A 26,948-nucleotide genomic window follows, 5' to 3' on the forward strand; every position below is an offset into this window, starting at 1 on the left:
TAAAATCTACTAAAACATATAATAAAGAAAATATAATACAATATTATTATTATCAACTCGCAAAAAGAAACAAAACTAAAAGATAAATTAGTTGGTAGAAATAGAACCAACAGTCTTAGATGATAGCAAAACTTTTTTTTTATGCGGTAGCGAATCTAAAAACAGTCTTATGTGGTAGAAATAAAAGAAGTTTAAAAGGGTAACAATAGACAACACATTTTACTCGAAGAATAATCTCAACACTTCAAATATAAACCATAAAATAGCCGTCATCACCAATTTGTGTTCATTGTAGATTCTCCTATGTGTAGAAGATGTTTCCCAAAGCATAGGTATCAAATTCGGTGATCAACTATGTGATTGCTCGATTTTCTTTCCATTCAGTTATACATTCATTCTATCATGATTATTTATACCGTACAAGTTATGAAATTATTTTATTAATGATTTTACAATTGACAATTTGTGTAATACTATTCAAAATAATGCAAGTTATACCATGAATTGTTAGTTGCTAATATAATAATTTATTATTTTATTATTATAAACAACGAGGCTGTATTGGACTTGGTCTTGATCACTACTGGTGTCAGTAATATTGATTCGTCATCTCGACTCGACGATCATCTTCCATCTCATGGTTTATGGATCTAGGATTTAAAGATATAGAATTGAAGAAACAGGGTTTATGTCGTTCAAAAATAAAAATTATAAAAGTACTGTGACGACAAACAAAAATTATAGATTCATTTCGTAAAAGTATCGCAAATTAAGAAATAGTAAAAAGTAATAATGTTTTTTTAATTTACAATTAATTAAATAAAATAGTTTATATAAAAAATGTATTGATTATTTGAAAAGGTAAATTAAAAAAAATATGTGAAATTACATTTAAATATAAAATGATGGTTTTTGAAACAAAACAAACAGATATAAAATAATACACTTTGTGAAAAAAAAGAGGAGTATTTGTTTCCTAATAAATTTTACTAGTATACTACGTGTCTGGTTAATTAAAACTTCTTTGTCTTGACATGGGTTTTCGTTACACGAGCAGACATTCCTAATCTAATACTAAGCACTAATTATTTTGCTTAAACAATTAAGTTTACAGTAATCAAACCCCATCTTATTGTCAGGTCTAGAAAAGAAAAGAATAAAAAAAAGGACAAAAACCAAAGGATGACGTGTTAAGCGGTGACTAGTGAACAACCTTTTCTTCTTCATTTGATTCCTTTCGTCCTCGATGAGAAAAGCTCTCTCTGTGATGTTCATCGCTTTCTCATTGTGTATAACCTCTGCATTTCCCGTGAACACTCTCTCTAAGCAACTTGGCTTGGTTTGCTAGAAAATTCTACAAACTGGGAATTGAAAAGTTTCATTAGCTGTAAAGTGTACGACTTTCGATACTAACCTCTCTCTCTCTCTATATCGGTTTTGGAAATAGCAAGTTTTGTACTTTCAGTGTTAGATCTGTAAAAGCATAAGCTTTGTTGATTGTGTGAGCGTCAAGAGTCAATGTCGGATCCACCTCGATTCCGGTCGGTTCTTGGTCAAACCGGGAACAAGCTGGGGAGTAAACCGCCGGGGATGAAACTAGAGAAGAAGAAGAAGAAGACCAACGAGTCAAAAGATGAGAAAACGAAGAAACCAGATACTCCAGCTTCACCAACGACGACTCTGAAGCAATGCTCTTCGATTCTGAGACGGAACAGTGCTTCCATGACTGCTTCTTATTCCTCTGATGCCTCTTCTTCGTGCGAGTCGTTGCCTTTGAGCGTGGCGTCTTCTTCGAGTTGTAAGAGGCCTGTGAGGCGAAGTGGGTCTGTCTCCTCCGCCTCTGGTACATTGAGAAGGAAGCAGGTTGATGAGAAAGAAGACAAGGTTGCTGCTGGTGGTGGTGGTGCTGCTAGTAACGGTGATTGCTTCGTTGACGGTCGAAAAAGATGTGCTTGGATCACTCCTAAATCTGGTGAGAATCTCTGTTTTCACCTTCAATCTCACTTGTTCATTAGTTCTAGAATGATTCAAGAAGATGAATGGAGAAGAAAGTTATAGACTTGTTCTAGTAATTGAATTCTACATATACAGATGATAAAGAGTAACTCAATGTCACGATAATGTTTGAGTTTCTATGTGCGTTGTTTGTTGAGGCGTGTGCAGGTCTGATCACTTGTATGTTCTGAAACTTTGAGATTAGTTATCTTCGTTACTCTCTCATGCCAAGAGGCTATGTTACTCTCTCATGTGCCATATCTTTCTCTTTGCTTCTCTGCTGTAATTGACTAATAATGTTCTTCTTCTTTCGTTATTGCAAAGACCCGTCTTATGTTGCTTTCCACGACGAAGAATGGGGAGTTCCTGTTCAGGACGACAAGTAAGTGGCGTCCTCAAAACTATTCTCCTTTTATCAGAGATGGTCTTTGTCTCTTTATGCCAAAAATAAATAAATTATAAGAGTCTCTAACCATTTTGGCTATATACTGTGTAGGAAGCTTTTCGAGTTGCTATGTCTCTCTGGTGCTCTATCTGAGCTCCCTTGGACCGACATTCTCTCCAGAAGGCAATTACTCAGGTAACAAAACTAAGCTCTGGTGTCAAGCTTACTTTTATGAACTCTGATCTCAAATTTTGCTTACTTTTGTTAAAACAGGGAAGTGTTCATGGACTTCGATCCTGTTGCTGTTTCAGAACTGAACGAGAAGAAGCTAACCTCTGCCGTTTCCTTACTATCAGAGGTCAAGATACGTTCAATCCTCGATAACTCACGCCATGTACGCAAGGTAATACAAACTTCAGATTCTGAATCTATAGATATCTTCCTGGCTATTAATTACTGGTTTCATCAATAGATTATAGCTGAACATGGATCATTCAAGAAGTACATGTGGAACTTTGTGAACAATAAACCTACACAAAGCCAGTTCAGGTATGGACGACAAGTCCCTGTGAAGACATCAAAAGCTGAGTTTATAAGCAAAGACCTTGTACGCAGAGGCTTTCGCAGCGTCAGTCCTACGGTTGTTTACTCCTTCATGCAAGCAGCTGGTCTTACAAACGACCATCTCATAGGCTGCTTCAGATACCAAAACTGTTGTTGCGTAGATGCAGAGACAGCAACAACCAAGGCCAAGAAGAAGAACGGAGAGTGATAAATAAATTAAATGTTTTTGAGTTCCATGTTGTTTGCTTTCAGAGATGATGTGACACAACCAGATTTTGCTACCGTACGGTGAAGTGTTCCTTTTTGCCTTTGAGGTTGTATAGATGTGTTTTGGGTTATTGGTTTATGCATATAATAAACATGAAGCATTGAAAGCCTTTATACAAAATCAAAATCCATCATACGAAACAGAGAGCAAGACATTCCGAAACAAAGGTTTCACATAACCAGAGACAATAATTAAACATCTGGTTTATTTTTCTACAACAAAGGAAACGTTAATACACCAGGGAATAAGTTATTCAGGACCCGATCCTGATACCGTTTTGGCTGGACTCTTCTGACGTCGAGGGAGGAGGAGGAGGAGGGAGGTGGCCCTTCTCTTGCAAGCTCTTAACTGTGTCGTAGAGGCTTTGCTTGGTGGATGTGAACTCTAAGCCTAAGTCCTTAATCTTTTGATTAGTGAACTTGTACGGCTTGGCTCTAGGGTTCTTCTCGTCCTTACACCTGAAAAATTAACAAACATTGTAATTACTTAACACACTCTAATTAAAGTTGGGCATAGACCAAAGACTAGCTCCATTACAACTACCATTTCAAAACAAATATAAAAAAGTCCACGTTAGCAGTAGGTGACGAGTGGACTTTCGAGTGTGTGTTGTTGGTACACCAACTTCAACTTTCACCACAAACTATAAAAAAAAGGAACATGGGACCAACTCGCATGCATCATTGAGTTGGTATCATGATAAGAGATAAGATAAAGAAACAAAAGCGTACATTAAAAATAAATTTTAAAAAAGAATTATATCATTGATTAAGCTATATAAAGATTTGCAAAGACACTACATACGACACTGTCGTCAAACTTAGCGTTACGTTATCGTGATGTGTTTGCTGACTAAAGTTGGTGACGACTTACTAGATTTATTATGTACACTAATGAATGCGAACGTGTGTCATGTGCGCATGTATTTGTATGCAAAAGTCTTGCACGAATATAGATATGTAACTGAAATAGTGCTGGTTACTAAAGAATATAACTTGAGAGTTGAGTAAGGTCATTGTCCTAATACACTAGAGCTACCATCCTTATTAAAGGGTTTTTACTTGATTTCTTTTCTTCTTTTTTACTTGTGCAAAACACACATACTCAAACTCGTTGACTAAAAATGTTAATTTTCTGTGATTATAATTTTTAAAAAGTTTTATTCGTTTCTTTCTAGTTCTACTTAACTCAAATGATGGAATAATATATTAAGTGGCATTGGTTTCACTTACTTGGTTGGAAGTGGGTACTCCGGGAATAACTTGGCCAGAATCTCAACAACTTCGCCGCGGTGAAGTGCGGTCTCCGCCAGGAGATAACGTCCAGAGGCCGAGGGTGCCTCGTAGACCAGAACATGAGCTAGTGCGACATCACGAACATCCACATAAGCCTGAGTCAAATTAGCGTAAGTCTTAGCCGACCCGGTTAGATACTTGAGGACGTGGAAGAGACTAGCGTTGATCGTCGGCTGTAACGGTGGGCCAAGAACCAGCACTGGATTCAAAACCACCAGGTCAACACCTTTCTCCTCTGCCGTTTCCCACGCGGCTTGCTCCGCCACCATCTTGCCGTAACAATACCAATTCTATAAAACACATAAAACATTTAGTAGACCAAATATAAAAAACTAACTATTTAATTTGAGTTAGACATCAAAGTATTTTAGTTTTAGTTTTCATGTTTGTTAAGTGCAAAAGCATATATGATTGAAGCCTTGGATATTTCAAGCATAGAATTGTAGAAAGTGTTATTTACAATAAACTATTAACTTTTTTATTATTTTCACACCAAATCTTAATTGGTAAATTATAGGAATAAAGTCAAGACCTTGGTGTTTTTGCAGAACTCAAGATCACTCCAACAACTTTCGTCAACGACGGCTTCAGGGTCACGGTTCGGGTCCATGTAAACCGCACCAATTGACGAGGTGATGACCACGCGCTTCACCTTGGCTTCAGCTGCAGCATTAATTACAAACTTGGCTCCGTTCACGGCCGGCTCCACCATTTGCTCCTGGAAATTTACGTTACATGTTTTGAAATAGATGATTAATAATACTACATTTAATTTAACGTATACATTGTTGACAACAAAAAAAAAATTAACGTATTCATTGATTTGCCCCTCCGACAGTATAATTTATAACCATAGTTTCTTCCCTTTGAAGTCAAATGTAATAAATTCATTACAAGAAAATGTTATTTCATTGTCTTGAAATTAAATAATACTTTACCAAAATTAACATGCAAAAGATTTTTTAACTTCTTTCATGCGATATTTTTCTACTAATAATAAGATTTGAACGACAAACAAAATCTAAAAGAAATCAGCTCCACTACCACTACCATAATTGTCTTTTTTTATCTCATGTAGGTCCCTAACTTTATTCAATTATTCTCAGAAGAAGAAAAATACTCACGGGATCGTCAGTGACCGGAGAAGCCGTGTGAAAGACGCCGTCACAACCATCGATAGCCGCCTTAAGAGCATCGTAGTCCTGAAGGTCCGCTTTGCATAGAATCAGTCTCTCCTTGGCTCCTTCGAGTTCTCTCAAATGTGTATTCTTTGGATCATCTGCAGAAAAAAAAGAAAACAATATTAAAATTAATATTCATCCAAGCAATTAATTAATTCAACCAGAAAATATTATTATTACAGTGAGCAAAAGAAGTATTAATATTATTGGACCTGGATTCCGTACGGTTCCTTTGACCGTGTAGCCTCTCTCAAGGAGTAACTTAACAATCCAAGAAGCGATGTATCCACCAGCTCCGGTGACGCAAACTGTTTTCCCGACCGGTGTAGATTCGTCGACTGGCATTTTTTCCGGTGTGGTCGAAAGTGAAAGCTTCGGTCTTCGAAGAGGCAGAAGCAAAATGATGAATGCGTACAAAGTGAGTTACGGTTTGTATATAAAGACTGAAAAGGAAGTTTATCCTTTTATGATTCCACACACCTAACCATTGTGATGAGTTTGGTCTACATATTTATATTTAATTTGCATATATGTATAGAAAGACAAAACATATTTATTATTTTATAAAAAGAGGGGTTGGTGGAAGAAGATAATTATTTGGAACAACAATACACCTTTAGAAAAATCTCATAAACTTGGACAAAACTTTACCTACAATCATTTTACTTTGAGTAATATATCTCTACCAATATTTATTGATGAAGACATTAATACATCTTCTAGACGATGTATGTGTGTATAATAATCATTGTTCAAGAAATCATTGATTAGACGGACGTCTAAACCAAACTTTTGATCATCTTACACCAATTTTTTTTAAAAAAAATTATAGAAAAATTGTTTCGCTTAGGTTCGAGCACTGGTAAAGGGGTATAGTAATGTGTGTACATGTGTGTTTAGTAACGTGTGTACATGGGACAAGACAACTCGCAAGTGTTATGTTTACAGTTTACTTACCTGCTCCATCGATGATAGGATGTTAAGATTTAGACACTTTTCTCTGAAAGTTCAAAATAATGCGCCAAATAAAGGAAGTGCTGAAATGACTACACATATTATCACTGTTTTGTGTTTAGCAAATGCACACACACACACGTCCTCTAAAATGTATGTTACTTAGCTAGGTGACACCAGCAAACTAGTTCCACAATAAGACATAATAGGTCAGAAGACTCTCTCTACTAACAATAACACCATAAGTCTTTAAACAAGCAGCTTCACTAAACATAAAAGTTACCTAAACCACAACAATCAATCTTTATCATCACCTAACCATGCATGGCCCAATGGATCAACCTGAAACAGGGGTAGTACCAGCTTCTGCTTTATCAGTCTCTTCTCCCACTTCCTTAACAGTACCAGCTTTTGCTTTATCAGTCTCTTCTCCCACTTCCTTAAGTGCTCTCTGATCATCTTCTTCAGCTTCATTTTCTACTTTACCAGTCTCAGTCACACTTGGCTCCTTTGCAGCTCCATGACTCTGGTCCTCAGATATATCCTCCTTCTCAATCAATTTGGCGTCTTCACTTGCATCTTTTGCTGATTCTCCCTCTCGTACCTCAGACATATCCTCCTTCTCAATCAATTTGGCGTCTTCACTTGGCTCTTTTGCTGATTCTCCCTCGCGTACCTCAGACATATCCTCCTTCTCAATCAATTTTGTGTCTGCACTTGGCTCTTTCGCTGATTCTACCTCTTGTACCTCAGACATATCCTCCTTCTCGATCAATTTAGTGTCTGCACTTGGCTCTTTTGCTGATTCTCCCTCTTGTGCCTCAGTTTCAGGTTCTTCATTAATCTCTTTCACTGGCTCTTTCTCGTCTCCATCAATTTTAAGTTCTGCCGTTGGCTCTTTTGCTGTCTCCTGTTTTTCTCCATCAGTTTCTGGTTCTGCATTTGACTTGTTTGTAGACTTCAGCTCTTCTCCATCAGTTTTGGTTTCCGCATTTGGATCATCCGCCAGTTCTTGGTGATCTCTCTTACACTCAGGCTCTGCACCGGATTTCAGACCCTCTTCAACCTTGGCTTCAGCTTCTTCCTTGTCATCACAATCTTTTTCGCTTTCCCGGGGAATATCTTTAGTCACCTTCTGCCTTTTTTCAGTCCTGCCAGTTTCAGCTTTCGGCTCTTTCGACGATTTAACATCTTTCTCTTCTCTGCTTTCTGGTTCATTGCTTAAGCCCTTGCCCTTCAGCGCACCTTTGGTTCGTTTCCCTTTCTTAATGGAGTTTGTTACAGGTTCTTTCTCCTTCGACGATCTATATCCACAAATGTGAGAGAATTCATCCTTGATCAAACCTTCTATATACACATAACTATAATTTTTTTTGTAAATTTTCATACCTGACGTCTGAAGAACTGCTAAGTTCCACATTTTTGCTCTTCTTGGCTTTCTGCCTTCGCATTCTGCATATAAAAGCAAAAACACTCAAAGACTGCACAAAAACTGTGGGGGTGATTCAGAACCTTGAACGTTTCACTTACATGTCAGATAAAGGAGTAGAATCAGGCAGATCATCATCCTCCTTTTCCTGCTTTTAACATTTTGGGGGAGGAATCAGTACACATATCAATAAGATTGTTTGTTGTAAGAGATAAATGGTTACAGTGTTAAGAAAAATCTCACCTCACTGGCTGAAGACTTATCCTGGATTATCTCCCAAGTTTCATTTTTAAGATAAATCGCTTCAGCCTCCCCATCAGAATACAAGACCTGCAGCAAGAGCAGCCGTAGAATTTTTTTTATATGAAACAAAGAGAGAACTTCAAAATACGAATTAGAGAAGTTAACTCACTTTATGCCTCCTCGTACGACCATCATAGGATTGTATGACGCCTTCATAAAACCTGTGCAAATATAAACGGTAAGATCGCTACCATTCATCACACAGTATCCAAATCAAAAAGTCATGACTCATGTTTCGCAAATACACTTACGTCTTGTCGAGTGGCCACCAGACTTTAACTCTCTTACCAACCAATTCCTGACCAAGCTTACTCTTATTGGACTCCTGCAAAGAGGATTATAAACCGTATGAAAACACGAGACAAACCAAAGCCTCATAACATAGACAGAGAAGGTAAAAATTCACACCACTTCCTCTCCAGCTGTCCGTTTCCTCTTGGGATTGCTCTTGGGAGTTTGTTCGGATTCTTTGGTCGCAGGCGTTGTTGCTGGGGAGCTCTTCTTCTGGACAGTTTATCCAATTATAAGTTAAAGTAAAGGGGGGAGTCATAGAGTGTAATATGTTGAAAAAAAATTTGGTTCATCAAATTTGATACCTTGCTCTTTGATGAATGGGTAATATCAGTTTTTGAATTGTTTTTCTTTGCTTCTGAGTGGACTTGTTTTTTCCCACTGGTCTTAGATTCTTCAAGTGGCTTCTTTGCTGATGTTTTCGCTGAACCATTCTCTGCTTTCTTCTCCTTTTTACTTGGCTTGGCAGTCTTAATGCTATCTTCAGGCTTTTCAATGTCAGTTTCCATTAAATCTTCTTCTTCAGGTTTATCCTTCTTCACAGTCGGTTTCTTTGATACTGGTCTAGCTAAAGAAGCCGCATCAAGATCTGTCTCTTCCATCTTACTCCGGCTTCGTTTACCTGACCCTTTCTTCCTAGACTTACCAGAGGGCGAGATAGAAATAACAACGGACTGGTTAGTTTGACCAACTTTACTAGGGGAAGACGCTTTCTTGCCAGCGAGCTTTCCACGTGATGAATCATTCTTGCTTGATGACGTCTTGAATGAGTAGCCTTCCTCAGGATTCATCAGAGAATTGGGTTTTCGCCCTCTTCTCCTAGTAGACCCTGATTCTGTATCTGTGTCTGTACTTTCAGAATGCCCTTGCTTCAGAAGTTGGTGCAAATCACTTCCTTTTGTTACTTTGTCATCTCCATTGGCTCGAGTTCCACCTCTTGCAGTTCTCTTGGACCTAGCCCCCTTGACAGAGAGACCCAAATCCAGTTTTCCCTGAATCAAGAGGTTAAGCAACAAACAGTGTGAAAAGAGGTTAAACACTTACAATGCAAAAGACTATCAAATACAGTACCTGCAATGAGTCACTTGGAACTACTTGTTCTTCTACCGTCTTTTCACCTGCCTGAAAAAAAAACTATTGTCAGTTCAAGATTCAACCAAACAGCTACTGTATAAACAATCAAACAAAGAGCTCAAGGCATTAAGAACACCTTAGTTTCTTTGGGGTTAACAACGATTTGCGCTTCACTAGCGGCAGCTTCACTTTGGCATATCGACGAAACCACAGGAGAATACATGTCCAAGCTAGTCCCTGTGGACTTCAAAGCTTCCATGATACACGGTCGAAGCGTAGAGGCGCAGCTACTGAGAACCTTCTCCACAAGCTTCGAAGCCATTGGTGAGACATCCTACGCCATGGCGACCACACAAAAAATCAAATCTCAAAAAATCTTGGTGACATAAACATGAACTAAAACTCACCTGGTTTTCTTTTTTGACAGCAGCCAATAGAATCTCTAGCAAATCCATGGGTACTTCTTCACTTTCATCTATAACTGTGGTCATTATCGTTTCCATCGAATGAAGTACCGCTTGAGGATGATCCGGGCTTAATACATGCACACAAAAAAATGCCATCAGCGTTACTATAAACCACATAAGAGTTAATCGAGCATTGTTAACTAATGTTCTATCTCTACCTTATGACTTTCAAGAACTGCCGAAACATCTCTAGGATAACGTCATCGCACTCCAAATCCAACATCACCAAGGAAGACCTGACCTTAGCAACAGTATCAAGAACAGCCTCAGCTTTCTTATAACTGCGAGAGGAAGCATCAGCTAGTTTTCCAAAGGCTTCTACCGTCACCTCGAAGATATCCTGTAAGCAACAGAACAGAAGCAAAGTGTTACTAGAACTCAATGGATAAGCAATTGCGAGACTAATGGTGTATGTAACCAACCTTCATGTGGTCATCGTGATATGGTGCCTCAGGGGCAGTTATCCTCATAATCTCCGTTAAGCAGGAGACAACGTAAACCCTAACATCGGAATCAGGGTTTCTCAAGAGATCAGCAGATATCAAAGCCTTGGTAGATGGTCTCAGGGCACTTTGCACAGCTACAATAGGATCTTGCTCCACGTTAGAGAGCAGAGTCTCCACTTTCTGCATAGACAAGTAAACAACAATTCACTCTAGGGATCTGAGAGCAACAGAAACCTAAAAGGTTCCACCTTTCCCCCAAAAGATAAAACGCAAGAAGAAACCCTAATTTTTCCAATTCGTCAAGAACAGAGAAACCCTAAAAGGTTTCACCTTTACTACAAATCATATCGCATCAAACATTGAACAAAGATAAAAACCCTAAATTTTCCAATTGGTCAACCCTAATTGCTTCCAGTAACCCAATTTCACCACAACAAAATCAGAGAGAATGTCGAGAGGGAGAAGGATTGGTACATGGAGAAGGTCGAGAAGGGAATCAGTAGAGGAATGAGGCTCGAGGAGATCTTTTCCAGCCTTGAGGAGAGCTTCAGGGAGTTCGCTTTCTCCGACAAGACGACCCATCTCTCTCTCTCTATATCTCTTTTGTTCTTCTGAAAATTATCGAATGCCTAATTCAAAACCCTAGAAGACAATTAAACATTCTCCGGACCGAGAGATAAGAACCGCTGTCGTCGCCGCCACAAAATCCAAATGGTCTGCGCAGATTATAAAAAAAAAAAAACTGAAAACTTTATATGAGTCTGATGCGGCTTTTATATTAGTGGTGTTGACCATGCAATGAGCTGATCTATATACCTGTACAGAGAGAGAGAGAGAGATAAAATCATAAAATAACTCTCGTTAAGAATTACTTATTAAAAAATCGTTTTAAGTCTTAATTATGTCAAAAGTATTGACAAAAGAAAAACTAAAATCAACTATGTGGAGACCAGATCCCATTGTGGAACATGTGTTTTGCCATTTGATTATTAGGTATTCTATTTTTTTTTAAATCATAACTAATTTTTTTTTCAGTTACCCATTTATTTAGAAGAGATCTGATTTTTTTTTGAACGACTGGTGATAAGTTTCTTGGGCTCGGACCACTGTCCGGGCCGGATTAATGGGTCAGGGTATTGAGCCGGCTCTGATACCATGTTAAGCTAGATGGGCTTTCAACCTAAAATCAATTGGTAATTAGTGGATTGACTCAAGTCACTTATATATTACTCAAGTCCCTTTCATATATCCGATGTGGGATCTTCTCTCCAATAACTGGCGATAAACTATAGTATGTTTTTTTTTTTCTGTTATATCAAATCGGTTTGGAATTGCATTTTTTAAAAATTGAAATATTGTAATTATTATTTATCTTAGTCTGTTTAAATCTATTTTTCTAAAGATCTCTTACTCCTTAAAAGGTACTAAACGTTAGTTTTCATGGAATTAAATAAATGAGTTCATTAACTAAAATTTTTTAATTAATTTGTGAGATATATAAATGAGATTATAGATATGCTATTCATCAATCTTTTATACAGTTTCTTTCCGAATTTTCGTATCTACTATCCATAGGGATCATGATCGCCAACTAAATTTAGTTATACATGTTTGATAGATAAAATAAAAAGGCATTTTATTGGGTTTATAGTGTGGTTTACCAAAGCCGGGATAAATTAGTGGCTCGTATGACGATGTAGATTTGCATATGTTATGTTAATGTTGATATGGTGAAATGATTTGATCGCCGTTATTGATTTTTCAGTCATCTTTTTTTTGTCAATACTCCTCCAATATAAACTAACCGAGTATATTGGTGGTTAGTGGAGTTTGATTACATTGGTCTTGAAGCAAACAATATCCTAGTAAGCAACATCAGCATTTGCATTCTTTTGTTTAAATGAGATAACTTTCACAACATCCTGCAATTATAAATGAACGTGATCAAATAGAATTTAAATGTTGGAGAAGGAACATATACAAACATAGCTGAAATGGCAGTCCAAGCAAAAACTAAGGCTAATTTCAAACAAATAAGTTTAGTTATGCTATAATTTTCAATTTCAACTTCATTAAGATATTGAAATGCGAAATTTTGAACATTTATTTTGTGAAAACAAATAGTGGGCAAAGAGAACATAAGTAAATTGGGCCTTGGAAAGTAGAGCTACATAAAAGCAAAACTTGATAATATTCCAAACAAATCTCGAGAGCTGTCTGCTAAAATATCAAGTATCAAAACCAAGATAAAACAGTATTGAGATGAAAAGACATTGAAATGCTTCTTGAACTTAGTTAGATTCAATGTGCTTCTTGACGATATTGAGGGCAGTTGTATCCTCGCCATAGTCCTGAAACACCAAGCAATAAAACACATTAAGTAAATGACCAAATCAATTCAAAGAATTAAAGATTCCTCTTGAATTTAGACGTAAATACAATACCTTGACTACAAGGCATGAGCAGCCAACAACCTTCCTTGCATTACCCTCAGAGTCAATCTTGCAGAGCTGCAACAACATCAAGATTCAGCAAGGGAGCTCTTATAATTAAGGTATGTATATAGAGAGTGAGAAGATTAAGATAAAACTGCAGGACTTACACCAGCCCATTCACCGAGGGTCTTGGCACTTGGAACAGTAAGCAAGTTGATGTTGTGATCAGCGCAGAGAGCCTTGACAAGCTTGACGTAATCGGGCTGGTTGCAGTCTTCAGCCAAGACACAGAGCTGAGCAACACGCTTCTCAATAAGCTTAGCGCTCTCATGGAGACCACGAACAACACCACCGTGTGCACGAGCTTTCCTAAGAGTCAGCTCCAATGCAGTCAACAAGTCCATGTCCTCTGGGATTATAGCCGCTGGCTCAGCAACGGGAGGAACAACAACGGGAGCAGCAGCCTCATCACTGAATAATAAAAACAGTAATAAGGATTCAGACAAACAAAGCATATAATGTATCTCGCAAGTTCCTACTATAGAAACAGGAAGTTTAATTCAAACAATTAAAATGATAATTATACAATAAGTTTATGAACGACCAGAATACAATGCAGCTCTAATTCAAGTAAGACAATCTATTAAAATTATAGAGTTATCAAGGGCAACAACATTAGCATCAATGAAGCAAGAATACATTTGATTCAGAAAGATAGAGCTCCATAAAACATCAAACGCGAGAATAATTCCTAGTAAATAAGAAATAGAGATGGATGATCGTGACGTTAGCTAGTTAACACTGGTCCCGCATATCAGAAAATGTAGCATAACATCAACAGCAAAAAGAAGCTTACCCCGACATGTTGTGTCTTAAAATGAACTTCCGAAAAAAACTTGAGTCTGCCAAAATAAACCAAAACAAAATAAATAATACTGAGGCGTACGACATGGTCAAGACTACATGTCCGGAATGTACAGCGTTCGAGGAGCTGAATGAAAATAGAAAAGAGAGACTAACCTCAGAGACGATGACGGCTGCAGCGGAAAGGATGAGGAAGAAATTGGAAAAGAAGTTATATGCTAGTTACATAAAACCCTAATTTCACCAGAATTACATCTTAACAGATCGTTGCGGATCCAGACCCAGTATTTGGGCTTTTATCGGCCCATTTAAATGGGGTTTTCTTAATATTTTTGTTTTTCTATTTACCAGTTTCTAGTCTTCCAGATTGTGTGATATTGCAACAGTGCAACACCATGGTGTAGCAGAACAAATAAACATATGAATGCTTTTTATGATTCTTGTGTATCATACTCAGTTTCAAGCACTTATTCCTAGTGCAAATAGCAAATAGCTTAACCATTAACAACTATATAAAAAGATTGACCATAAACTATAGTTTAATATTTTTGTTGAGGTTTGTTATAGATATTTTGCTGGGGAAGGCGGATAATATAATCAGTAGATCGAATTTTCTTCAACTCTTGGCAAAATAATAAATCGAATTCACCCTTTGCTTGTTGTTTAAAAACCTCTCCCTTTATTTCTGGTTCATCTGAATCTATTTTGTTTTCTGTGTGCCGCAAGTTTTCTTGTTTACAACTTCCACACGCAACTTAACCCCTAATTTGATAATCTTTTATTATTACTTTGTTAAAATTTAGTTCTTAGGGCTCTCCTTCCTATTCTAAGAAGAAACCTAAAGATTCAAAAAATGATGTACTGCCTGAATGTTAATAATTTCTAAGGCCAAAATAAGATTACCTTCCCCCCCCCCCCCCCCCCCCCCCCACAAACTTATAGAACATGAAACAAGAAGCATAAAACAGAACATTGCTAATAAAAACATTGGATAACTAGCTGTTCGAAATCTTTCAAAGACACAAGTTAAAGAGCTAAGTCTGGTGGTTACATAGAGCATATAAGTATCTTCATTATTTTACATCACTTGAGCTCCTTGATTCTAAGTTATTTTAAAAGACTTGAAGCTTAACCCATTCCTTCTACTTCCTCCTTCCTGCAACCAAAAAAGTACAAGACCATTGGATTCTTCAGAACAAAACCAAGACCAAATCCGAATTAGACTTCTTCAACCGGATTCAACAAATTAAATACTGTCCCTGCTCTAATTTGTTACAAGAATTTTTTTCTCTTAACCATTATAAACCCTTCTACAAGGTTCTCACTCTTCAGGTTATGGAGTGTTTTGTTAGTTTAACTCAGCACATAACATATATACAAGAGACCTGTGTCAACTGAAGATAATAGACCATACCTTCAGGTTCTTTTGCGTTTCACAGGTTTCATATCGTTGGAAATGAAACTAATCACTTCCTTCAATGTTGCTTTCCTTCCTGCTTCGAAATTCCAAAGTTCTGGGGTGCTGTATCGACCACTTGGATTATACTCATTCATTTCCTCCAGAGCTGTTTTAACAGCGTTGTGCACCTCTTCTCCCCACTCTCCTTTAAGCTTCTTCAGCTTCTCATCCTCTTCGTCTACCACTTCCTGTAACCATCCAACACCATTACTTGCTGAACTTAACAAAACAGTTATGCGAAACATATTGGATAAAAGTACCAACATTCACATAATCACTGGTTTCTCCTATATATTTAACTGGTAAGAAAAACAACACATTTCTCAAAGCCATCATGGCGTCAGATAGTGGGAAAGAACATACAATTGCTTTGTCCCCGGTTCCTTCACGTTTGAACGGTTGCCATGTTGAATCATTGATGTTCTTCTGCCATGTGGAGCAAAGGGTAACACCTTCAACCATGGCTTCATCCGCAGAATATCTCTTCTTGCAAGCATTCAAGAAGGGCTCCAAGTTCTCAAGTTCTCCCATCCTCTTTACCCCGATATCAGATTCGGCACCCAACAACCCTGTCAAACGCTGAAGAAAAAAAAGAGAATTCACTCAGAGCTTAAACAACATAATAGGTCCGAATGGGAAAAATGCAAGTGTATGTACCGCAATTAATGTTTTCCGAGCTGCTTGAATCTCGAAATTGCTTTGACGTTCTTTTGTCATGAGGTCTGAATTCATCTGCTCTAGCTGTTCTAAGTCAGACTTCCTGTCCTCCAATTTATCATTCATCTCTTTCATTGTCTGCTTGACCGCCTCATCATCAGCATCCCCCAAATGCTTCATCACTTGTAGTTTGCCTTTCAGCTCCTGAATCTCCATTTCCAGTGTCTGTTTGGTGTCTAGCTGTGTCTTAAGCTCAAGGATCTTGCTCATTGCCTCATCTTTTTGCCTCTGGATTTTAATAAAAGGAGACAATTTCAAACTCAAGACACAAATGAGGGAAGTTTTTTCTCCCCTTTGTTATACAGTTTGAGTTGTGTACCTTATGCTCTTCCACAAGCCTCAAAACGTTCTGGTCAGCCTTCTCCTGCTCATGAGAGGCTAACTTGAGGGAAATGTTCATAGCATCATTCTGCCAAACCAATAAAATAGAAATCATTATTAGTAGCTCGGAAAACATTGATCTATACATATGCACAGACGAATTGTTTCCTGTATATGACAGTGACTATGGACTGATTATTACCTTTTTCTTCTCTTCATCCAACTTTTGTCTCTCCAGTTCAGTTAGTGCTTCCTTTTTCTCCAACTCTTTGGACCAGTTCTTTAGTCTCAGCATCTTTGCTTCCAGTTCATTGCTTAGCCTCTCTTTATCTTCTAGGATCTTCTGGATACTGCGCATCGACATCTGATGCATCTTCTTTGTTTCTGAGGAGATAAATTAGAGACAATAATCAGACACCCTAAAAAACATGCTAGATGAATGATAAACATATTAGCTTTTTTCAGTTAAAAACCTTCTGCATAAGCTTCCTCCAAGTTTTTCTTCTGGTCCTTGACCCTCTTCAGTAACATAGCCGTCTCGTTGTAACTGTACTGAACCTTGTTCAGATCCTCATTAGTCATATCAATCATACTCGAAAGTTCTTCAAGAACACTGTTTCTATCCTCCGCTTTTTCTTGAGAAATATCTGAAACGGTTCTTAGCTTCCCCTCCTTGGAGAGGTACTCACCTATTACCCCTTCAGAGTTATAGTCTTCCGCACGTGCGCACCATCCATAAGCCTTGGACTCTGACTCTCCCCTCTTCTCTACCCACTCCTTTTTGCTGCAGCCTTCCCTCTCAAACTCCTTCTCAAGCTCCGTCGCACTCGCAAACCCACTCCAGTCGCTGTTAAACTCAGCAACAACCGCAATAACACAATCTTGTTCGATCCAAAACACGTTCACATCAACAGGCTTGAACCTAGAGAGACGCTTCAACCAATACCACGAATCGAGTAGAACCTCCTTGTCATCATCAGTTTCTTTCAAAGGATTCATCACAATCCCCATCCAAGGCCAGACGTAAACATCACCAGGCTTTGGTTCTGACTCGTTTGACAGAGGGAGATAAGGACGTGGAAGACCTTCTGCATGATCACCAGCAAGTTCAGTCTCTAAGTACTTAGCTAAGGCGAGATGATTAGCCTTCTGTTTAGCACTTCTGCTGACGGATCCTTTGGAAACACCAGAGGCGTGTGCGATCAGCTCCTTGTATTTGTAGTCTTGCTTCTTCTTGCCTGAACAAAAGGGGCATCTCAGCGTTCCGTTTACTTTAACCTTGTAATGCCCGGTTTGGAGTTTCAGGTAGGGTTTTTGGGAGTAGTCATCGATCTCTGACTCGCTGATCTCGGACTCTTCATCAGGTGGAGGTGGAACATCCATCTTACCTGCTTTAATGACTACTCATTTACCCAAAATAAAAAATAAAAAAAATTCTAAAAAATCAAAAATCACTTTTATAAGAAAGCAAAACTTCACAGGATAGTTCATGCAGCAAAAGGTTTGCTCAATTTTCTAGGAAAATGAGTTCGCTAATATCGAAATCACAGGAGGAAAATAGAGAGTGCTGTTACGGGATCCGCACGTGCACGATAAGTAACCTAACGAAAAAATGCAAAGAATCTACAGAGTTAAAAGCACGAGATGACCATAGGAAACACGATATGAAAGATCATCAGGAGAGCTTACTCGCGACGGGGGACGAGATGAAAACACGGCGATTGATGAGGAGAGGAGAAGAGTAGAGAGAGTGAGGACTGAGGGATACGAAAAGTGAGTTAGGGCTCAAAAGTGAAGGGAGAGGGATTTATAACGATGAAAAAAGAGTAACTAATGTCAAGAGTGGGGTTCGAACCCACGCCCTTTCGGACCAGTACCTGAAACTGGCGCCTTAGACCACTCGGCCATCTTGACTATTGTTTACCAATATTGTAATCAACTTAATAGACTGTATCTTTATAAATAATATCACGTGTCAAGTTTGACTAGAACGTGTGGGACTGTGGGTCAACTGTCCAATGTGTATATATAAGCTTTTAGTGTAGGGTGAAAAACACTGGATCATAGCCACCTAATCATCGCCATTCTCGAATTAAATTACTGATTACGCAAAACGGAACCTATTTGCCTCCGAACCAACTCTCTTCTTCTTCTTCTCGCCATCAGATCCGTTCTTCCTTCCCTCGTTATCGAACCAATTCGATCGCGAGTTGAAGGTTTGGTTACGAGGAGGAAGATAGGATATTCTTTGATCTGATTTTACAAAGGAGAGATTTTGACTGATTCATAAAAACACCATGGACGTTCCTAGCTCTTGGGATGCTTTACGTAAACAGGTAATTTTGGACTCGAAGCTGCTGGGTATGTACTAAATCGATATTCTTCTTCTGGGTTTTAATCAATTTGGGGAATTGTTAGCCATACCTTCTGGGCTCAATCTTAAAGATTAGATTTTTATTCTATTGGATCTAACTATAATGTTAATGATAAACTTTAAAGGAATATGTTTTTGTGTTTTCTGCGTTTTGATTTTGACAGGCTAGGAAGATTGAAGCTCAGCTTGACGAGCAGATGCATTCATATCGCAGACTTGTTTCCACAAAGGCTTTGATAAAGTCAGATGGTGCAGAGAGTGACCTCGAAGCTGGGATTGACTTACTGCTAAGGCAACTGCAGCAAGTTAATGCGCAGATGCAAGCTTGGGTTTCTTCAGGTGGGTCAGAGATGGTCTCACATACTTTAACTCGTCATCAGGAGATCCTTCAAGATCTTACACAGGTATGTATGATCCTTTGATAATTATTTAATCTCTTAAGCTTGGGTTGATGAGCTTCTGATTAGCAGTGCAATGAATGTTAGAGTAGTTTAGGACTCAAGCCTTTGTTGTGGAATGAGCCTTGTTCATGTATGTGTGACTCATTCAAAATGCAGGAGTTTTATCGACACCGATCAAGTCTTAGAGCAAAACAAGAGCATGCTTCACTTCTTGAGGACTTTAGAGAATTTGATCGGACTAGGTTAGACTTAGAAGATGGGGATGGCTCTACGGAACAAGCTCTTCTCAAAGAAAATATGGGAATCAACCGTAATACAGCTCAGGTAAATATAATCCTTCTCCATCAATCTGTGTTAGAATCAAGCTTTTCTAGTTTAGTTGAAACCCCATGAGTCCATGACTTATGTGAACTGCGTATTGTATATAAACGGTGCAGATGGATGGTGTCATTTCACAAGCTCAGGCAACACTTGGTACACTAGTGTTTCAGCGTTCAACTTTTGGAGGCATCAACTCTAAGCTTAGCAATGTCACCAGCCGTCTACCCACGGTACAAAGAGCTTTCCTTTCTCTTATTTGCATTCTCTTTTGCTCTTTGCTTTCTTTTTGTGTGGATATCATCTGTATACCTCACTCTGCAATGCCATGATTAAACCCACTGCAGGTGAACACTATTCTGTCAGCGATAAAGAGGAAAAAGTCAATGGATACAATCATTCTTTCACTAGTTGCGGCTGTATGCACATTTCTCATATTCATCTACTGGTTAACCAAGTAAAAAATTTCAATTCATCTCTCTGTTGGGCCACGTCTGGTTTTCCCATGATGTTAATTTGTTATGTGATCATCCATCGGTGTTCTAGTAAAGAATCTAAAGATCAAAAACATAAATATTTTGTGTACAGCAAAACTTCATTCCTATGTTTTGCAGTTTTGACGAGCTTATTATACAACCATCTGTTTCTTTCATCTGATACTGGATTTTTGGCTCTGTAGCAGTGTTGTTGCTTTGAGAATGATACAAATATTTGAAATCAATCTGGCTTCAATAAAACACTAATCATAAATGATTCATACTGTCACACCAATCTAACCTAATACTCGCATTCATCTTATTGCTTAAGAATGTGACAAGGAGAAGACATGATCTCTAAAGTCTCACTATCACCGTCCTTTGAGATGTTGACAATGAAGTCAATGACAAGCTTAACATTAAACATGGTTGCTTCTTCCTTCTCAAGCTAATCCACTGTCCCCCTGTGCAAATGGACCGAACCTGCCATCAGGCTGCTATTTCGTATGAAAACAAGTAGACAGATCATCATCAGACAGTGTCTGATGGTTATAAATGGTCTGAATGCGTGTAGAAGAGAGAGACATCTGATTTCATTCATTATACAGAAGTATTCAAGCACTTTCATTGGTTGCTAATAGAACTGGATATAATATTTCAAACATAATGTATTTCCCTCTATTGAAGTTAATCACATGTAACAAAAATCATATAATGTGTCTTTTTGAAGTTTGAAGGATGAAAACTCAAATAAAACTGTGCTGAATCAGTTTGTTGGCCCAACGATCCTGCAATCCAAACACACACACAGAGATTAGTCAGTCAATACCGAACTCAAACACAGACCTAAAGAGAGTTCGAGCTTTAACTGTCTGTTTGAAAAGATTACTTACTTAAGTGAATGATTTTCAGCTTTCAGGCTTGCTTTTCGCTAATCCACTCAACAAAACTGTCGAGAACCAATGGCCATGCAAGCTCTGGATTGTATTCTGTCATCTCCGGGAAACTTATCTGTATAAACACTGTCTAGTTAGTTGATGAAACTGCCAAGTAAGGAACTAAAAAGACTAGGAAACATACCTCATTGCAGAACCTGTAAAAGCCCATCCATTGATCCATGTTTATGACTTTGTAGTCGTTTTGGATCTGTGAAACAAAAACCATATGATGCTAAGATTGCAAATAAAAACATTCTGGACATGAAAAACAAGATAATAATTTAGAGTGATGAAGACCTTTAAATACTCGACAAAGTAGTCAACTTGGGCTCGGAAAGTAGATCCCATGACGATATCTAGGAGTTGACATATAGTCTCGATGTCTATGCTCTTCTGTTTTTCCTCTGCATTAGTAAACAAAGATCATATAAACATAAAAATGTGATCCGTGAAATAAAAAATCCCATGTAGAAGCTGAAGATAATCTTACCTGTTAAACAATAGCGGAAGGCATACGCATAAAAATCTGCAAAATTTGATTGCCTTCTGACCTTAAAGAGATATAAAAAAAAAAAGCTTAAGCATGACTCAATGCTCAGAACATGTCAACCAAACAATATATGAAAAATGAAACGAAAGAATAAAACTTTGAACCTCTTTTTCAAGCTCGGGAAGGGCTTTCTTCAGTTTACTGAGTGTATCAGCTCTTAAAGCTTTAAGACCTCTTCTCCACTCCTCCTACGGATGCACAGTAAGTTAATAAAACAGAAAGGAAAAAGAACCAAACTCAAATCGAGTAACAGAGGAAGTGATCTCACCTGCGTAAAGTAACCTTGTTTCTCAGCTTTCATTTTCCTGCAATGTGAGGGAGTATATATAATTTTGCTTAAAAGAAAGAAAAAAAAGGATGTATTTAGAAAGTTTTGATGGATGGATGATAATAGTAAGTACCAAGCAAGCATCAAGATTCTGATATCAGTATGAGGGACTTCCAGATTGGAGCATAGCTCCTCTATTCCTTCAGGACTGTTCAAGTAACATACCAAAACATATCAGAAGCAATGAATGTTATGGCGGGAAGTGGATATAACAGAAACAAAGATCTAGAACTAACTTCTACACACTCAGAGCATCTCCAATGTATTACTCCATTTTTTACTCCAAAATGTTGCAACACCAAAATGGAGTAAGGTTTTACTCCAATGTATTACTCTATTTTCTACTCCAAAAATAATATTTCTTAAAGATTTCATTTTTATTTTATTCATAATTGCAAATAAAATCTTACACTTATAAAAATTTACCAATTAACCCCAACTATTTTATGTTTACGATAAATAATTAAAATATAAATTATTTGAATTAAATATTTATTATTAAAAAGTACAAGAAATCATTAAAAAAGACAACATATATGTGGGTTCAACAATGAGCATTAGAATATTTTTCCCACAAATGATCAACTAATGTATTTCGTAATGAAAATGAGCTTCTTTATCTTTGATATTCCTAAATCGAGCAAGAAAATTTTGAAATCAGACATTTTCATCTTCTGCAATTTTGATACTCGGATGTGGAGCTTCTCTTTCAAGTTCAATTGGTGCATCGAATTCACGCTCATCTATACAAGATCCAAATGTTCGTGCGTATATTCAAACTCAACAAATACAAATAATATCAAGCGAAATGTTGAATCACAAGATCAACAAGCTCTTTCTTAGACTTCTCCGTTTGGGCAATATTTCACCGACCTTAGCGGATCCGGAACGGATTTTCCAGATTATTAAATTTACTTATTTTATGTTATTTTTATTTTTATTATTTATTTTTTCTGTTATTTTCATTATTTATTTAAAATTATTAAATAAGGAATATACTATTTTCATGTTAATGTTAATGTATCATTTTAAATATTATTTAAGTAAGAAATAAAAACATTAAAGATTGAAAGGACCATTTTATAAATAAAAAAAGTTCAACTCCAAAATAGAGTAATGGTTAAGATTACTCCATAAATGGAGTAAACCTAGCCATTACTCCATTTTCAACTCCAAAATGGAGTGGGGTTGGAGAAGATTGTACTCCATAATGATGTTTGGAGTTGAAAATGGAGTAGGGTTGGAGATGCTCTCAATGGCGCAATAGGAAGAAACCGAGCTTGAAAAGATCAAAATAGAAACTTACTCGATGAGATTGGAAGATGTATTGGCGTATTGATTAAACAAATGATCTATTCGATCCATCTCTTTACTCGTCGCCTTACTCGGACCTGAACCATTAACAAAAAGTCATAACAAAGCAGAAAAAGTTGATTCGAAAAGTGAAGTCTTTGGAAGTGTTTCACTTGTTTCAAAGGATTCATCTTTAATCATTAATCAGCACACATCACAAAGAAATCAACTTTTCAGCATAATTATACATAAATAAACCCTAGGAAGATTCCGTTAAATTGATCGGGAAAGATAGAGAGAGAGAGGAACCTGAGCGAAAGAGATCCGTGGTGGAAGATGTGATGGAATCAGATTTCTTCTTCGATGCTGCAGAAGAACGACGCATCTGTAGAGAGAAAGAGGGAGAGAATTAGAGAAGAAGAAGTAATAAATAAGCAGAGAACACACAGAAGAGGAAAGAGTACCACCACGAACGAAAGCTTCTAGATGAGGAAAAGAAATCTGAGCGACAGACGATTAGTACCGCAACCTTTTTATATGTACTAGGGATTAACCCGGGCTACGCCCGGGATTTTTATTTTTTCTAATTTAAATTGTTAAATTATTTATATTTAGGCTATGATATATATTTATATAAATGTTAAAGTGCATATCATAATTAAAATTTATTTTTAAATTTTAAAACGTTAAATTAACATATTTTTTACTATTTAAATATTTTTTTGTAATTTTATTGGCTATCTAGTTATCATATTTAGCAAAACTATCTTTTGAGCGTTGGAATAAATGTTTTAGAGATTTTATTAAACTGAAGAGTATTTTCGGATCGACCACATGCTCAACATTCGATCGATCCGTAAAAAGATGGTCGATCTCCTTGGCCAGGTAAGTACAATTTTAGCAAAAATATCTTTTATTTTCAAATATTAAGTATATAACTATTCTTTTTAATATTTTTTTAATTATATTTTTTGATTAAATTATTGTATTATAATGGTTATGTAAATATTTTTTGTGATGTTTGAATTTGTGTTGTTCGTATACTTAACCTAGATGATATTGATGTTTAACAATTTATTGTTTTCTGGAAATAGAAAATAATGATTTATCAAAATCATCTAGGTTAAATGATAGTATAATGTAAATTACATCCATTATTTGAAAATAACCATTTTTGTTTTTATTTTTATTTTAAATTAGAAATTATTTTTATTTAAAAACATTATTCATATATAATATAATAGTTTAAGTTTGGAAGATTAATCTATATATATATTATGTATATTTTAAAAAAATAATTTAAGATATTATATATTGACTATCTGAATAAAAGCTGAATTTATTATCTTGAAAATCAGATATTTATAATTTTGTCTTCATGTTTTTTTTTTTTTTTGTCTTCATGTTTGTCTTCATGTTATACTCACCAATCCATCATTGATATTTATAACTCAGTATGTTTTTTAAAAAACTTAGTTTTAAGTAATAAACGAATTTAATAAATTAAATTCATCACCTATAATGTTATGTAAACTATATTTGAAAACTCTCTAAAATTATATTTTAAGCATAATATTATTATTATTATTTAATTTAAGTTATTTTAAACATAATATATGCTAAACCAACTTAAATTATATTTACAATAGGACCATCCTAAACCGGTTAGTAAACCAAAAACAATACTAAACCAACATGAACCAATACCTGATTCGGCGAGGAAGGAAGTGTTTCGGGATAAACGCTTGAATGGTTACTAACTGAAATGGTTTGGTCATGAGAGAGTTAGTATGAATATTAACAATAAAATTATGGATTAGATTAATTTAAATTTGTAAGAATACATTTGAGTCTATGAAAAGCAATTCAATTCCCATGAATAAGTTTGGCTTTTGGAAGTTGCGGGTTTCCCAACAATGAATCCACCTAACAAAAAGTTTGTTGTTATAAAAAAATCTCAGTCAAGGTCATTAAAGGTTTCTGGGACGGCAAGAGTTGATGGTGAAACCATTTTTTTGCTCGAGTGCTTTGAAATTTTCCTTAATAGTGTGAGGTTGATGTGGATGGAATAATGAGTTTTATAGGGACTTTCTTGATGTAAAACTATACATTTTTTTAATGTGGTATTTCTATTTTTATATAATTTACTACAATTTTAAGATATAAGTACATTTTAAGATAGATGCTTAAATTTTAATGTACTTTTTCTATTTTTTAAAATGTTTATTTCCATTTCTTATATTTTTATTTACGTAATATCTATATTTTATATTTTAAAACAGATATTTAAATATTAATGTATTTTTTCTTTTTTTAAATTGTGTATTTACTTATATTATATATTTTACATTTTAAGATAGATTTTTAATGCTTGATGAACTTTTTCCATTTTTTTTAAAATTGTGTATTTACTTATTATTACATATATAATTCATATATTATATATTTACATTATTTACTTATTATTTATTTTCCTGTATATGTATTTCTATTTCTTGTACTTTTCATTTACTTAATATCTGTATTTTACATTTTAAGATAGATGTTTAAATCTTAATGTACGTTTTCCAATTTTTTAAATTGTATATTTCTATTTGTTATACTTTCTATTTACGTAATATCTATATTTTAAATTTTAATATATATTTTTAAATCTTAATGTAATTTCCCATGTGGAAGCACCGTAGCCTATTGGTTAAGGTTTAAAGGTTTCTACACCCAGGTCTGGGGTTCGAATCCCAGACTATGAAATTTATTGCAGATTACAGGAAATCCAGATTTCAAGTCCCGGAGAGAGCGGTTTATTAAACAATTATACAGACTAAAGAGGAAAGGCTTGCAAGAGATCTTCAACACGGTGCAAGTAAATCTAGTCAAGCGTGGATCTTCATAGGACGGCTCAGGTGATGCAGTTAGGCGTAGGTCTTCATAAGTCAAGTAGTATTGTCGGTTGTCGAATCGTCTATGTAATCTTTCTTATATCATAATTGTAAGATCATAATAAATCAGCGTTAAAAAAATGTAATTTCCCATTTTTTAAATTTGGTATTTACTTATATTATATATTTACTTATTATTTATTTTTCTTTATATTGTGTATTTCTATTTCTTATACTTTCTATTTACTAATAATTTTATATTTTAAGATTGATTTACATTTTAAGATAGATGTTTAAATACTAATGTACTTTTTCCATTTTTTTAAATTGTGTATTTCCTTTTCTTATACTTTCTATTTGTATAATATCTATATTTTACATTTTAAGATAGATGTTTAAATCTTAATATATTTTTTCCATTGTTTTTAAGTTGTGTATTTCTTTTTCTTATACTTTCTATTTACTTAATATCTATATTTTACATTTTAAGATAGATGTTTAATATTTAATGTACTCTTTCCATTTTTTTAAAATTGTGCATTTACTTATTATTGTATATATAATTCGTATATTTATGTATTTATAATATTTACTTATTATTTATTTTGTTTATATTGAGTATTTCTCTTTCTTATACTTTATATTTAGTTAATGTCTATATTTTATATTTTAAGATAGATGTTTAAATCTTTACGTATTTTTCCACTTTTAATGTAAAACGGCAATGTTTAATAGACGAACTTGGACAAATAGTCAAATAGTTATATTTATGTTTTTTTTTTTATAAAATGGTAATGTTACATTATGAAGATAAACCGTTTTTTTAGTGAACAATGGTAATCTTACATATGTTTAATGTAAATTTTTCATTTTTTATGTTGTATGTTTACATATTATTGTTATTTTTAAATGTAAAATGGTAATCTTACATATGTTTAATGTA

At 35.7% G+C, this 26,948-nt stretch overlaps 6 protein-coding genes and 1 non-coding gene across 19 annotated transcripts; 2 read left to right on the top strand and 5 right to left on the bottom strand.

Annotated features, from left to right (window-relative positions):
- The first annotated feature begins 1,161 nt into the window (after positions 1-1,161).
- Positions 1,162-3,282, top strand: LOC103842870 (DNA-3-methyladenine glycosylase 1). Its single transcript, XM_009119539.3, has 5 exons — positions 1,162-1,972; positions 2,320-2,377; positions 2,492-2,575; positions 2,654-2,783; positions 2,853-3,282. The coding sequence occupies exons 1-5, from the start codon at positions 1,519-1,521 to the stop codon at positions 3,150-3,152; spliced, it is 1,026 nt and encodes a 341-aa protein (XP_009117787.1). The 5' UTR covers positions 1,162-1,518; the 3' UTR covers positions 3,153-3,282.
- A 14-nt stretch (positions 3,283-3,296) lies between these two features.
- LOC103842872 (cinnamoyl-CoA reductase 1) lies at positions 3,297-11,440 on the bottom strand. 8 transcript variants are annotated; one of them, XM_033278779.1, is made up of 15 exons: positions 11,127-11,440; positions 10,629-10,832; positions 10,365-10,546; positions 10,147-10,273; positions 9,876-10,073; positions 9,737-9,787; positions 8,971-9,657; positions 8,783-8,878; positions 8,626-8,699; positions 8,484-8,535; positions 8,315-8,401; positions 8,173-8,222; positions 8,032-8,094; positions 7,463-7,946; positions 6,715-7,390 (listed from the first exon to the last, which is right to left on the bottom strand). In XM_033278779.1, exons 1-15 carry the CDS (start codon positions 11,232-11,234, stop codon positions 6,980-6,982), a joined length of 2,874 nt encoding a protein of 957 aa, XP_033134670.1. In that variant the 5' UTR covers positions 11,235-11,440; the 3' UTR covers positions 6,715-6,979. The 8 variants fall into 8 exon arrangements, with proteins under 8 accessions (XP_033134671.1, XP_009117788.1, XP_033134670.1 ...); XM_009119544.3 differs by having other exon boundaries at positions 6,715-7,036; positions 7,082-7,946; XM_033278777.1 differs by having other exon boundaries at positions 6,715-7,946; positions 8,786-8,878.
- Positions 11,441-12,735: 1,295 nt separating this feature from the next.
- Positions 12,736-14,213, bottom strand: LOC103842873 (40S ribosomal protein S12-2). The gene is made up of 5 exons (XM_009119545.3): positions 14,108-14,213; positions 13,944-13,989; positions 13,255-13,558; positions 13,097-13,162; positions 12,736-13,003 (listed from the first exon to the last, which is right to left on the bottom strand). Exons 2-5 carry the CDS (start codon positions 13,949-13,951, stop codon positions 12,944-12,946), a joined length of 438 nt encoding a protein of 145 aa, XP_009117793.1. The 5' UTR covers positions 13,952-13,989; positions 14,108-14,213; the 3' UTR covers positions 12,736-12,943.
- A 693-nt stretch (positions 14,214-14,906) lies between these two features.
- On the bottom strand, positions 14,907-18,303 carry LOC103842874 (factor of DNA methylation 1-like). Of its 5 annotated transcripts, none has more exons than XM_033278784.1 (9): positions 18,138-18,303; positions 17,928-18,049; positions 16,922-17,836; positions 16,651-16,832; positions 16,447-16,536; positions 16,068-16,355; positions 15,774-15,989; positions 15,366-15,598; positions 14,910-15,107 (listed from the first exon to the last, which is right to left on the bottom strand). In XM_033278784.1, the coding sequence occupies exons 3-8, from the start codon at positions 17,829-17,831 to the stop codon at positions 15,368-15,370; spliced, it is 1,917 nt and encodes a 638-aa protein (XP_033134675.1). In that variant the 5' UTR covers positions 17,832-17,836; positions 17,928-18,049; positions 18,138-18,303; the 3' UTR covers positions 14,910-15,107; positions 15,366-15,367. The 5 variants fall into 5 exon arrangements, with proteins under 5 accessions (XP_009117795.1, XP_009117796.1, XP_033134674.1 ...); XM_033278782.1 differs by having other exon boundaries at positions 17,904-18,049; XM_009119547.3 differs by lacking the exon at positions 17,928-18,049 and having other exon boundaries at positions 14,907-15,107; positions 18,138-18,290.
- On the bottom strand, positions 18,283-18,362 carry TRNAL-CAG. Its single transcript has one exon. It is a non-coding gene; the product is annotated as a tRNA-Leu (tRNA).
- A 165-nt stretch (positions 18,363-18,527) lies between these two features.
- LOC103842875 (Golgi SNAP receptor complex member 1-1) lies at positions 18,528-20,198 on the top strand. The gene is made up of 5 exons (XM_009119549.3): positions 18,528-18,784; positions 18,987-19,226; positions 19,380-19,547; positions 19,661-19,774; positions 19,889-20,198. The coding sequence occupies exons 1-5, from the start codon at positions 18,746-18,748 to the stop codon at positions 20,000-20,002; spliced, it is 675 nt and encodes a 224-aa protein (XP_009117797.1). The 5' UTR covers positions 18,528-18,745; the 3' UTR covers positions 20,003-20,198.
- Positions 20,199-20,588: 390 nt separating this feature from the next.
- LOC103842876 (DCN1-like protein 4) lies at positions 20,589-23,659 on the bottom strand. Of its 2 annotated transcripts, none has more exons than XM_009119550.3 (11): positions 23,594-23,659; positions 23,436-23,511; positions 23,140-23,224; positions 21,907-21,981; positions 21,774-21,810; positions 21,610-21,693; positions 21,446-21,506; positions 21,253-21,359; positions 21,098-21,163; positions 20,911-21,028; positions 20,589-20,805 (listed from the first exon to the last, which is right to left on the bottom strand). In XM_009119550.3, exons 2-10 carry the CDS (start codon positions 23,509-23,511, stop codon positions 20,933-20,935), a joined length of 687 nt encoding a protein of 228 aa, XP_009117798.2. In that variant the 5' UTR covers positions 23,594-23,659; the 3' UTR covers positions 20,589-20,805; positions 20,911-20,932. The 2 variants fall into 2 exon arrangements, with proteins under 2 accessions (XP_009117798.2, XP_009117799.2); XM_009119551.3 differs by having other exon boundaries at positions 23,591-23,609.
- Positions 23,660-26,948: the final 3,289 nt, after the last annotated feature.

This window comes from Brassica rapa, chromosome A09 (assembly GCF_000309985.2).
Source record: "Brassica rapa cultivar Chiifu-401-42 chromosome A09, CAAS_Brap_v3.01, whole genome shotgun sequence".
Classification (NCBI taxonomy): domain Eukaryota; kingdom Viridiplantae; phylum Streptophyta; class Magnoliopsida; order Brassicales; family Brassicaceae; genus Brassica; species Brassica rapa.